At 36.1% G+C, this 14,477-nt stretch overlaps 1 protein-coding gene across 2 annotated transcripts in view; it reads right to left on the reverse strand.

Annotated features, from left to right (window-relative positions):
• The window catches only part of LOC145681954 (uncharacterized), a 192,696-nt gene that overhangs the window by 11,100 nt on the left and 167,119 nt on the right, over positions 1-14,477 (reverse strand). For both annotated transcript variants that reach the window (XM_081753554.1, XM_081753555.1), the window contains exon 5: positions 11,325-11,478. In XM_081753554.1, coding sequence (XP_081609680.1) covers positions 11,325-11,478 — 154 coding nt within the window. The remainder of the gene's footprint in view (positions 1-11,324; positions 11,479-14,477) is intronic.

The raw sequence follows: 14,477 nt of genomic DNA on the forward strand, positions 1-14,477 counted from the left end.
AAAAAGCGACACAACTTTCTTGGTTACCTTTATATATCTCATAGGACATAATCCACCTTATGCAGAGTCGCTCTGACGTGTGATTAGTGCCATATCAAAGAGTTCGACTAACATAATTTTCCTACAGTAGTCAGGCCTTTAGTATGACGCTAGTCTAACGTGAAAATCACTCTGCATAAGGCGGATAGCATGTATATTAAACTTTAAGTTTCAATATCTCGAGTTTCGAAATTCCGAATGTCACAATTCCTTCATATTCGTGTTCTTCGTGGTCAAATTTACAAAATATATAAAAATCAGGTGTGGTGCAGTTTGCTTCCCTGCAGCCGTAAAATCGCTTCTATAAGAGTCTTTAAAGTTACACTTGAAATTGTCGTTCGGCATTCTTGTAGCTTATGAAGCCATGAATAATTCAAGTATGTTTGTCACAACATCTACAAACGAATATTCATTCGTATAGAACCTCCAATACATTACATTAAAAACACATGAACTACACAAAGAGAACCATTGTGCATTAGAGCAGATCTCTTATTAGCAAATAGTCCTGCACACACGCACTCCCCAGATAGCCTACAGCCTATTGGAAGACATTATAAATTAAGTTAGAATTAATAAAAAGTTACTATAATCTTATACCAGATCTGGTAAAAGAGCCATTCTTAAATTCCACGGAAAATAATGTTATTTTTTCTGAAATCGGAAGAAGAAATTAATAGCAAAAACAAAGAAGGAATGTATTTAGGGAGCACGATACAAACAATATGCAAGTAAAGAATCAGCAATTTAATTTAATGGGAGACCAAATATTAGGTTAGAAGAATGATGTGCTTCAATTTGGGTTCTAAGAATTTAGTTCTTGGATAAATAAGAATAGATGGTGGATGAGTGTGACCATAATAGAGCAGCAATTAAAGGTTAAAAAGAAGAGACGTGCATTGAAAAGAAAGAAGGTACAAAAGAAGTTGGAAGGTTGTTACAAATGGGAACCAGTTTGTAAAAATAGGTTTCAAGTGCTTAGAAAGTAATAAGACACTAGTTAAGAAGAAACAAATATAAGAGCTTCATTTGTTGCTAGGGACAGTTCAGGTAATTGATTCGAATAACGGAGTAAAGATTAGCTGTTGATTTCTAAACGGAGAAAATATTAGATGGTTTAGAGAAGGGATCTAGAGAATTAGTTTAATAAAATTGAGAGGTGTTGCTAATTGTGAATTAGAATGTTATGAGAGCATTTTAAGTATACCAGTTGTGAAAATAATAAAAAAAGTAGTGTACGTTTTTAAGTACTATTACACTGATATGAATTGGAGTTTTGATGAATTACTGTAAAGGAGTTTACAAAGTGATGAAAACATAACGCAACAGATATAGTGAATGAAATATTACGTAACAAGCATAGACAGTGTAGAAGGTTAAAACAAACAATTTTCGTGAATGAAACAATTGGAGTTTGTTAGATTCCGCAGGATTGTAACTCATTTTCATCCGAGTAGTTTAAGCTTAAACCAGGGCCGTGCTGGGATACTAGTGAGGGCGGTGGACATGTCTACTAAAAGGGCGCCCATACAAACGGGAATATATATATATATATATATATATATATATATATATATATATATATATGTGTGTGTGTGTGTGTGTGTGTGTGTGTATACTTTGAAAGAAAGTATAGATGCCTATCTATATCAAAATCACCACTAAATTTGTTTTCGAATTAACGTAAATAGCTCATTTGTGGAAACCTTGAATTGAAATCCTCTGTACTAGAGAAAAACTTCCGTAGTAACATTTCTGTCTAAAGAAAGAGGCTAAATGTATCAACAACTAAATATAGCTCTATGGTCTGTGGACACAGAAGTTTCAGTGCCGCATTTACAAAAGCTCTCTATTGATTTCCGTCTTTCTCCTACTGGACCTAGTTTCTACTTTATATTTCAATCTCTGCAAGAACCATTTTAATATTGTCCTCCCATCTCCGCCTCGGTCTTCCTAATTTTCGTTTCCCTATTTGGATTTCCAGTTCAAACTTTGAAACCGTTTCTAATTTCTTCCATTCTGGCTACATAACCTGTCCATTTGAGCCTCCTAGACTTGATGACCCTAACAATGCTTTTGTAAACGGTATAAAATTTGCAGTTCATCGTTATGGAGTTTCCGCCATTCCTTCAGAGTCAGTGACAATGTTTCGCAACCATACAGCACAACAGGCATGATTATCGTTTTATATTTTAAGCTACAAATTCCTCAACAGAATTCGCGACAACAAAAGATTTTTAACTGAATAATAACACGAAATTCCTGCTTTCAGTTGACATCAATTTTTTTTTGTGTGTGATTATGGTTTTGGTCTGTTAATAATAATTCTAGGTATTTGGAAGTATCCAGCTTGTCGAAAGAAAATATTATTTGGTATTTTAACGTATCCATAAAATGCAGTATTACGATCCCGACAAACTTCCATTTGTTTAGTTTTCTCTGCATTTACTTTTAAGCCCATATCTCTGCAAACGTTAAGTAAGATTTCTGCATTCCTTTCCTTTGTTCTATCATCCTCTATTATATTTACATCATACGTCATAAGCATACGCCATAATCTGGTAAATACAACTCAGCTCTAGGACCTGATTCCTGTCTTTGATTTTCCTTTTCTCCAGAACAAAGTTAAATAATATTGGCAACACGCATCTCTTTCTTTCAGGCTATTCTCAACGTGAAAGCTCGTGAACAAGAATGTCTCTACTCGAACCTCACTTTGGGATTCATTTAAACATATCTTAATTAATCTACCTTTTTCGGTATTGCAAATTCTGTAAGCATGTTGTACAATGTTTCCCTCCTACCCTAGTCGAAAGTCAATAGTTTATGTGCCAGAATATTGTATTCCCACTTCTTTTCAAGTATTAGTTGAATAGTAAATATCTGGTCGATAGTTGATCGATTTTACCTACATCCGCTCTGATAATCTCCAATAATTTCATCTGCGTATGGACTCAATCTTGCTAATAAAATTTTTAAGAAAATGTATTGGATATTGACAGAAGAGAAATGCCTGAATAATAATCAGTCTTGTTGCTTTTCTTTTGAACTGGAACAATGATTCTTTTCACTCTTGTGATTATTCCTATTTGTTGCAGATAAGGAGAATGAGTTTGTGTATCTTGCTCTATATAATACCCCCCCCCCCCAGCTAAAATTAAGCCAACCAGAATTTCGTCTACACCAGGAAATATGTGTTTCTTTAATTTTTAAATAGCGATTTCTATTTCTGTATGGTTAGGTTCTGGAATATATGGATATACTGTATGCATTTCACTTTCTCCACTCACATTAGTTTTTGGCTATGTGTTAAGCAAATCGTCAAAGAAATCTTTCCACCTGTTTAAGATGCTATCCTGATCATTGAGAACTGTTCCTTTAGCTTTCTTTAATTATAAGCACGAAATTGATAGCCTTTCTTAAGTCCGTTGATACATTTATACATGTCCGGAATGTTCTCTTATTATCATAATCAACTCCTCTGAATGACCGAAAATCAGTTGTGGTAGACTGTTTTCTTCTATCTACTAAAACGTGATCGATTTGATTATGTGTTTTTCCGTCTGGTGAGGTCTAAGTATATTTATGAACGTCGCGATGTGGGAATTTTTTTAATCACCACGATAAGGCTTCTGGATGTTGCAATGTTCACGAGTCTAACGCCGTTGTCACAACCTTCCTTATGCAGACATTTATTCCCTATAATCGGTTTGAAAATACTCTCTCGTCCTACCTTCGCATTGAAACCGCCTAACAGAATTTTCATATGATATTGCAGGAGATGGTCAAATACCCGTTCTATTCTTTCGTAAAAGCTTTTTTTTATTGTCATCCTTATTTTCTGTTGGGGCCACCGACCCTTAAGAGAAGTAAAAGAAAATCTATCATTAACAAATTCAACCCATGTAACTGCTAATATTACGTATTCGTTTTTGAACGAAAAGCCCTGATCCTAGTTGGTAATTTTTAATTCGTTCCCCGTAAAAGAACGTAAAATTTCCCGACTTGACTCCTCCATTTCCTTCTCATGTAACTTCCTGATATCCCACTAGGTCCATATTCTCTTTCTAAACTTATTCGTTACACATTTTAGCGCGCCTGCCCTATAGAGACTTCTTATCTTTCATGTTCCAATTCTCATGCCGATTTTATTTTGCTGAGTTCGTGCTAACTTATCAGTTCCGATCCGAGGATTCTGCGAATATATCTGAACAAGCCTTTTTTTTTTTTTTTTTTTTTACAGAATGAGTTGTTAGCCCAACACCAAATTCCCAAGCTGGAGGATCACTCCTTGTCTTTCCGCGACTGCTTATTCAGTATATTCGCAGCTAACCTCTATATCCCAGAGGACTTCTCCTCGATCCACAACCTGATTACGCGCCATGTCGTGGTGACAGGAAGACCACATTTTACGGAAATTAATATAACTATATTTTAGAATTACAATAGGTACTGATTATCCGAACACTGACTTAAAAACACACAGGAACAATCAATATGCTCGGACATATGAAGGATATTAAGACTGTGAAAGCTTTGATGCCGTAAAAATCGTAAATTAGAGACTAGTGTCAGTGTAGTATTTCATGAATGCTCGAACGTTTGACTATCCGAACTATTCTTGATGTATCACATTGTTTCGTTTTATACCTACAAAACTTTATAATATTTTTGTAAGTGATTATACTCTTTACCTGTTCTCTGCCAATAGCAACTGTATGAATTGTAAAGGGCGCCTTGCATTCTTCACAGCTTCTTCATTATTACTATTCATTCTTCAACATTATCACTATTTGAATTTATTATATAAAGCAGGTACACAAGATAACTAAAACCACTTATCTACAATGTGATGTTTCGTAGGGCGCCTTATGTAAAAGGCGCACTGTACCTTTCACGGTTTCTTTAAAAATAGTAACTGTATGTATTTATTGTACAGAACTGTAGTATACAGATAAAATCGTTCATCTTTGATGTGAGCTTGCAAGGGCGCCTAATATAAAGGGCGCACTGCACCTTTCACGGGTTCTTTACCAATAAAACTGTAAGAATTTATTACTAAAAACTTGTACCTTTATTTCTACTGTGATGTTTCAGAGGGAGCACCGGGACACTTCCCGGATGTCCCGGTGGGCCAGCACGGGCCTGGTTTAAACGAAGCTTGTTGACTTATTTTAATGCATATTTATAATCTACTAGGTGTTTCATTTTGTTGGATTGTATAAGTGCTTTATTAAAAGTATAATATTACATTACTTCGTTTTCTCTGGTAATATATTTGCCGACATTAGCCACTGTACTTAGTGACGCAAATTCTGGAAAATCTACAAATAGATATATGTTTTCCTTTATTAGTCCGATGAAAGAGTGATGCATGATATTATAAGTTTTTATATACACTACAATTTTAGAAGTAGCCAAGGAGTATCTTTCCAAGTGAGATATATTACGCCAGAGGATTTACTCTGATTTGGCTCAACACATGTTACGAATATTTGTGCAATACTAGATAAACCCCATTTATCCCCTCCTCCATTTATTTCTCATTGTGCAAATGTTCTAAAATCATACAATTTACATGAAGAGCGTTTATTCAAAAACCTATTAATAAGTCTGTCATTTTCAAACAAATGAGCATATAACCGTGGATTAAATTTTGAAACAGATGATTGCATATAAAATATGTACCAAGGGTGTTTCATTTGATTTTTGGAAGACACCTGTTTTGTTCGTGAATGTGGCTACTAATTGAACATAATGCGTTCTCATCTATAACAAATGCAATTTGCCCTCCGAACTGGTCTATTGCCTACAGCAGGCACCTTCAGTGAACTTTTTTTTCTATTCGTGGTGCCAGACCATTAAACAATTTGAATGCATTTAAGTGGTTACTCGAATTTCACTTACAATTTGTGTCCACGTCGTTTAGTATCGCTGTTGAAAATAGACGTCGAACTTCATTAAACTAACAAGTGTGATTTCATTACAACTTCAGCAGCATGGGGACTTCATCCACTTTCCTCAGACAGTGTTGACACAAAGAGCTTAATTGTTCACATAGGGCCAATTCATTGAAAAGTTATCTTAGGCCAGACATTCCCGTTTAAGTTTGGTATGAGTTTCCGTATTGAGTGGATACAAATGGTAGGCATATTGAGCTGTGAGTATTTTGAAACTTTCGAAAGTAGAGAGACTGTTACTGAGATGTGTGCTTTAACATTTGTTCAAGGATTAAAGGTTGAGTAATGTTACCCTTTCCAAATTAAGTTATTAATATTTATACACTATATGTTATTCAAAAATTACTTGTATTTTATCAGTGTTATTTATAGACTTCATTAGACAAATTGGGATGTCACATTCAGTACTTTCTGTTCGTAGATTGAGAACAACCAGCACAGTAATGTTTGTAATTTTACATGTGGAGAGATTTCCAATGAGGTGGGATGATGTTAGGAAACGATTGTTTGATTTAAAAGTTAACATTCTCTTTGCAGCAACACGTTCTTATGAAACACACACATACAATCGCATACAAATCCTAATTGCATAGTTTCCACAGAATCTCAAGCGCAGAGTAGTGATGTTGGTTATGTAATTTCTGTTTCAAGAAGGGTATTCACAATATTGTCGTTGGCGTGAAATAGTTTGGTATTAAGTAGCATGAACTTCTTCTACACTCACATTGGGTGTTATCAATAAAAAATGAGTAACTACTGCTGGGAAGTCCTGCTCTTGAATCAGAGTAATTGCACCTGGAGTAAACTCCTCCGTCAATTTCGTATCAATAAAACAAGCCACTACTCAGGTCGAGACTACTTCAGATTTATGAACGTTCACTCGGGTTTCCTCTGTGCATATCAGTGAGTAGTATCAATAAAAGGAGTGGTAGTAGTATACATGAGAACCCTCTGATCTGCGTTTCTTCTGTGTTCTATTACCACTTCTACATGAAATACCATAAATTTTCTTAGTGCAATAGTAAGAAGTATCCATGTGCACAAGACATGTGATATGCGTTAAATTCCCTCCCCCCCACAAACACATACATAGTCATAGATAAAGTACATGGGCACTACACATGCAGATATAAAGTACAGGTACGTGCTTTTTTTTTATTTTCGTATCAGTCGATAAGTAAATAAAAGTCGCTTTGTTACCCCCTTTGTAAATTCGTACCTACTCAATGAATAATCCCTAAAATTATGAGCGTCCTGCTCCTTCGGGAACTGATGCAGCTTTATGTATACTATAACCAAAGGAGTGATTACTCATTTCTCCCATCTGTCGGGCGGTCATTCCGTTGTGGTTAACGTATGGCGATGTATCCTAAACGCCATGGAAGGCACGAGTTTCAGTCAAAGTGCACTTGTGGATATTATAAAAGTTTCCAGTGATGCTTTCAAAGTCACAACTACCAGAAAGTTAACGAAGGAGAGCCAAAACTTTGAAAGCTATTACAGTGAAATGCAACAAAATATCAAATACAACAACGACTGATGCCAAAATACAAAATAAAATCTTTAATATTCAAGCGAAAATAAAACAAAAATGATTTGAATAAAAAACGGAAACGAGAAAGTAATAGTGAAACCATAGGAAGGAACCTATTGGAGCTGATGAATCTTTATTTGAATCCAGCAATATCAACATTAACACGACAAGCGCATATCATGTGTTATCCAAGGTCCTATTCTTTGGCTTTAAGAAGGAATCAGACACTTGGCCCGTTTGTTTCCTTTTTAAAAAAGTCCAGCCAGTCACATCATAAAGCACGTCAATCTGATTGCGTTTTCTACACCACACATGTTCCCCTCCTGCATTGACATAAAGAAAATACATAAACACGTTCACCCCCTTCCTATTAACGTATTCATCTCCAAAAATACTAGGTTTCTTCATTGCCACGTGTGCATAACCAAGTGCTCCGATAGCATCCAGAAATGTATATTGTTCTTGCCCCTCTACCTTTGCTACTTGCATATTACGCTAACCTGCCCGAATCTCAATACAGTTTTCAGATTTCGCAATAAACGAGTTCATTACATTTGTAATAGTCATAGACAGTACTTTGAGTCACGCCAAAATTCTCTGACACTCCGACATGGAATCCCGAATTATTTACGTAACGCAAGAAAACCGCAGCTTTTCGTCATTACTTGCTGCGCCACTCCGAGTTTCGGTTGATTCTCGTACAATAATGTTATGCCAACCACTTTACATTTTCTTTCATGAACCTACAATGTTTTTTCGCAATCACCATTTGCGACATTTCTATGCAGTTTATAAATTTTCTACTCTGCAAAACAATCAATGCTCTCCCATGTTTCGCACGGAGTCACCTACTGAGCTTGCTCCACAAATTTGCACAAGTTACTCGCACCACACAGCAGTCTTTGAATTTTATTGATATCAAATGCGAAGTAGTTACTCAGCTCGAGAATAGAGGTGTGGTTGCTCCGAAGGAGAGGGGCTTCGAGGTTGGCCGAGACGAGTAGTGCCCAGGTCTTCTTTTATTGATACCAATTCGAGTATCCGTTTTATTGATATCACACATATATTGCTGATTTTATTGTCATTGGTACACACGTGCACACATGTGCACCAAGGTTTAAGTTCTGTAGCGCGAAACCTTGTATTCTGTTTGAGAGAACGACCGCTTATGCACACTTGTAAGCCCTCTTTGTTCTTTCGTTATAGTTGTGACAAGCAGAGGGCAGCAGTGTCATTGTAGCACATATTTGAGAAGACGCTTTAATACAAAATAAGTGCAGTAAGAGACCTGTTGAAGGTAAGTGTTGTTTTCGGTACTTAGTTTGATCATTTCAGTATAAAAAAAGATGGGATATTGCTAACATTTGGCAAAGAATAATTTGGTAATATTTAGAATTTGACTGAAAATTCAGTCACCAGAAAACCAAAATCGAACGAGGGACACATGTGTCTCCCGCAAAAACAATTTGCTTGTTTTAATTTTAGCAGGTCTAAAGTGACATTTTCAAACACAATGCAAAATTGTCAGAGTTTTCAGTACACATATCCTGCAGACGTTGCATAGCATGAATATAATGATTACTTTTTTTTTTGTCGAAGCAAGGACATATATAGGTTTTTATGGGGCTTTTACCCCCAATTTGTTTGTAAAATTATCTCAATTTTATACATATTTTACGTAAATTCAACATTTAGAAGAATCCAGATGCCTTTCTGCGAAGGCGTTTGACCCTCGAACTCATATTTCAGATATGTGTCCAGGAAGAATTTAAGAGTTGCTCCTCTATTTCTGAAATTCTGTTACTTCTTTCCCCTGGACAACTACACACAGTATTGGTAATTTTTTAAACATGTTTCAGATAAATATAAACTGGTTATTAGAAATACTTACTACTTTTTAAAGGTGCAATTGGTAGTGAAGAGATCAACCATATACTAAAAGCGTGTGTCACAAATCAGCCATCGAGTTGCTCTGAAGATGAATTGTCAGACTGAGGGAGCTGGTGATTGGAAGATAATAAGCCAAACAAATACTTGAAAGATACTGGAAGACAGTAGCGGATCCAGGGGTGATCGGAGCGATCGTTCCCCCCAGAAGTTCTAAGTTCTTTTTATTTTATATATAAATAAAACCCATCCCAGAGTTTGAAGCTTTTTAAAAGTAGCTTTAAGTAGCAGTATTACAACCCCCCAGAAGTCCGTCCTGGATCCGTCCCTGCTTTAAGAACAAGTAATTAAAAAAGAACATTTTGCTAGCATATCGTGATGGTTCAATACTTCATTTTTGCATCTATGTAAGGAAAGAGACAATGTCAGAAGTTAACGTAAAAATCCTAGGTACAAGTGACGGTATTGTATAATAGAATCAAATACAATTTTAAAAAATAATGTCAAGAATTTAAACTGATAGGTTTTTCACTGATATAAAATGTGCTGATTTTTTCGAAGTCAAAATATGTTCCAAGTTCGAATTGTCTTGAAAACTAGAATACAGGATGCAGTTTATAAGTTAACGCATTATATAAACTTGAAATAGAGTGAATGGCAAGAACTATTACGAGATGATGACAAAAGAGGAAAGATAATAAATCTGTTACACTTCTCCCTTCTTGCCTGGGCAGCGAACCGATGTTCGTTTGCAGCAGGGGTAAAGTGGATCTGAAAAGGTAAAAGGACGCATGACGTGGCGCCTTCCTCTTGCGTATCTTTGCCCATTGTAGTTTTAGAAAGTGAGGGGCGCCATTGGTATTTTATGGAAGTGGGTGGACGAAGTCCCCCGCTTTCCCCCTCACTTTTACCTCTGATGTGCAGAAGATAAAGAAAGGAGTGAGGAAGAAGAGTGGGTGTTCCTCAGCCTGCTATTGTTGGAGCTTATAACAAAAAGATGGGTGGCATCGCTTATTGGCTTAATACAGAATCACCATTCGAAGAGAAATGTGGACAGTGCGACTGTTCGTTCATTTTGTTGGTTAGTCAATTCCTGGCTAATGTATCGCAAACATTGTAAGAGCAGAGGCATTTGGAAGAAGAACGAATTACCACGTATTCGCTATTGCTTGCCTTTTACAAACTAAGTGATTACGAAGGACTAACAAAGATAGCACGAGGAAGAGTCCAGATTAGTTCTCAGTTATCTGAAGAATTTCAAGAAGGCCATTCAAAATCAGGCTCACCATCCAAAACCAGAAAAGTAATCAGTCAATCAATAACAGAGGTTAGTTACGAAAACACTGGACATTTCCCGAAATTTAGATAAGACAAATTTGGAAGCAAATGTTGGTAAGAAAGCTGTAATTCTACAAATAGAGTTACTCTACAAAATATAAAATATACCTTTGTGTTCTACGCTATAATTTCTTTATCGAGTATCACACATAGTGAAACGTTGATTGTAAAATAGAAACCCAAGGTACACATAAGTGTATCATTTTTTCTACAAAGTGGTGAACTAAATAAATGAAAAACTTCAAATATATATTAGTTTGCTTCTAACTATAAGAAACTTACAGGATAGTTCATAAAAATATGTTTCGCGTCATGCCGGTACTAGAGATATTAAATAGCTACACTCAGGGGCTGATCCAGAGGAGGGCGATTACCCCTTCCCCCCAGAAAAAGAAAGTTTTTTATTTTATATATAAATAAAACCCATCCGAGAGTTTGAAGCTCTTTAAAAGTAGCTCTAAGTAGCAGTATTACAACCCACCGCTTCCCCACCCCCCCAGAAGTCTGTCCTGGATCCGCCCCTGGCTACACTTAAAACGAATAAACATACCATCAATGTATCTTACCTGTCGAAAGAAGATAGCAAAATAAGTATAGAACAGCCAAGAACGGAATACCTATGGCAAATAGATATATTGGCAGAGCAACAGTCATAAGACATAAAACGGCCAGTATAAAAAGTTGGAAGCATACCCATAGAAAAAGGAATGCAGGCTTGTTCTGTAATGAAAGTTAAACAATTAATTCCCTTTCAGACTGTTGTTTCTCAAAAGGTTTACTTGAAGAAAGAAGAACAAGAAAATCGTGCATATGTAGGCTCCTAATAACCACATGTAAATCTCTAATGTCCAATTATTATTTATATATTGAATATTACAAATCTACTGTTCCAATTGCTGCAATATAAACACTATTTCTGATGCTTTGTCTAGCTGTTGTGTTCCTAGGGTTCCTACATCACACTTCTCTTATTTTCAGCGAGGGAATGTTGGTCTATCCTTTAAACATTAATGAGAATAATATGTTTCCGTCTTAAATTTAGGGAATTGTCAAAACTATAAACTGGTAAATTAGTATGCACTCTAAACACAGTACCCATGATTTTGCACTAGTACCCATGAAATAGAAGGTACTTCGCTGATGTACCTATGAGAATTCAATGTACCGAAGACTTTAGTGGGTACACACTGCATCTCAGCCTCTTACCCACGAATTAGTGGGTACACGGAAGATTTATGGGTACAGTAAATTCGTACCGAAGAATGTACCCATGACAATAAGGTAACATTAACATACGCCATATTGTGTGTTATCGGTTGATGTGTTGTTTGTGCATTATTTGAATGAAGATTGGAAAGACTCAAGTAACCAATCAAACGAGTCGCATATAAAAGTAAGTGGAATATTCTGTATTTATAATTGTATTTGGATAGTGTACATGAATTAACTTGTCTAAAATGTATATTATATTTCAATAGTCCAACAGTAATTTAAGCGATAGTTCCTTTGAAACAATTTTTGATGGTTAAGCTGATTATAAAATGTAAATTTTTAAGCTAGTTTTTTTTTTAACATGCACAACATGCTAATTTTCGTGACTTTATCTGAATAATATTCCGACTTTTCAGTGGGTGCCATTAACGTATGTAGGAAAATCAAGAGTCATTTAAGGAATTGAAAGTGCAAGGGTAAGTATTCCACACACATGCTTACGTGAACCTTGCACTTCACTGGTTTGTATAGGTTGTGTTTATGGCTTCAGGTGCTTACGTTCAAGGGAACGTTTACTAAATCCCTGTACCTTGTGCTTGTGGAAGGACTTTGCCGTGTAAGTGTTGTATCGCCGGACCAATTATTGGAAATTTACAGGGTGAATTGGAGAATTTATTTTGGTTTGAGAGGAAGAGTGAGTGAAAGTCAGGTGAGGGGAATAGTTGAAGTTAAGAAAGTGATTTCTGTAGGCTGTGTTTGATGTTTTAAAGGAATACTGTATGTGGAGGCGGAAGTGACTGTTTGTCGGAGAAGTACACTTGTTATGATTTAGTGGCGGGAAAGACAGTGTGGTAATAGCGCGTATATGTCAAGATTGTGACATATCGTGTTTGCGTTTTGTAGAATTATACAAAAATAACGAATGTCAGTTGTTGAAATTATGTGAAAGACACAGCATACTGTTTACAAGTGGAGCTTTACTAATATGAAGTGCTATTGAAGTTAGTATCATTGCCAAAACCATCTATTTCACTACCAACTCGCATACCCACCGTCGCTGACACGCCTACTTCCTTGGGACGCACCCAGCACTTAGTATACATTCGGACGCCGTGTTTATACGCAATAGTGATTTTTTATGCCAAATTGTAAAAGTCTACATGCCTCTGTTTTAAAGGTAACTGAACTTAACCTAGCCTCACGTAACGTAACGTAATCTAACCAAGTGTAGTACACTTTGGTACTTTTTCTATTTTCATGTGGCCCTCGATATAACACAAATGCCCCCTTCTCCCTCGGACACCAGTCACAACGTTGCACCCCTCTACCTTCTACGGATACCTCGAAGTCCTTGTACAAGTACATGACAAAGAAAACATACCCAATGTACACACAGAGAAGGCCTACTTTTATCAAAATGCGCCTCACCTCATAGGCCTACATCACAAAAAGTAGCAACGAAAACTAAAAGGACTTAAATTATCCTGGCCCTAGCTGATATTCCACAAGAGTTCGTACCAAAAAAAAAAGTTAAAACGATCGAAGGAAAGATTTAGCAACTAGGCCTACAACTGACCAATCTCTCTCTCTTTTCTTTTCTTTCTTTATGAACGGTGCTAGCTTAAACTTGGCCAAAAATAAGAAATAAAATATACGGTTCCTTCGAAATTTCAGTTTCTTGCTCAGTATCGCAAACTCAAATAGGAAATACAATATCTCAAATTAAACAAACAAACAGACAAATACAATTTCGTTAAACTTTCCTAATCCACTCAACAATTTGTCTAAATACTGTGATTCTACTGGTGTGTAATTATAAGACGCCCAAAATAACTTACGCTACTAACATTTAATATTACTCGATACAGCTGGTGGGAAATATTTTGTTGGGTGCCAGTGTCTGCTACACAGGGTTAGCAAAAAAGACGTTTCTTTTGAACCGGTGTTTTGGTTTAAATAAATTTCTTAATTTATTTAGATTACATATGGATGTAAATAATTTTATTTGGCCTTAACGTCCTTATGCAACGCAGTGATATGAAACTAGGTCTTTTTCCGAAAGTAGACATCGATTACAAGGAAAATGTTTAGCTGTCTGATACAATAGGAATAAATAGCGCGATTATAATACAAATGTCTTGCTTCATCTTTAAAGCACAGTAACTTCTATTTTGATTTATAATTATGAATTAGCTTATTATTGGTAAAATAAAAGTGACAGGTCTCTCCTCTTCTTCTTCGTAAGGTATTTTCATAAGAAGATTGACAGAGGAAGAAAGAGGCAAAAACTGATATCAAAAGAGAAACAACAAACCCGTGTCGTTCCAAATCAACCCTTGGCCGGTTCATCTAATGAGAAATCACATTCAGCAAATTCAACAGAAAATGTATCTGACTACTTACTGGAGTTAGAGGTAATTATATTAAAGTATTGCTTTATATTAGCGAGTGACCGTAGGGCAGTTGAGTAGAGCGTTGGCTTCGTATTAGGAAGGTCCTGAGTTCAC

This window comes from Thermobia domestica, chromosome 3 (genome assembly GCF_964235325.1).
Source record: "Thermobia domestica chromosome 3, izTheDome1.hap1.1, whole genome shotgun sequence".
NCBI lineage: Eukaryota > Metazoa > Arthropoda > Insecta > Zygentoma > Lepismatidae > Thermobia > Thermobia domestica.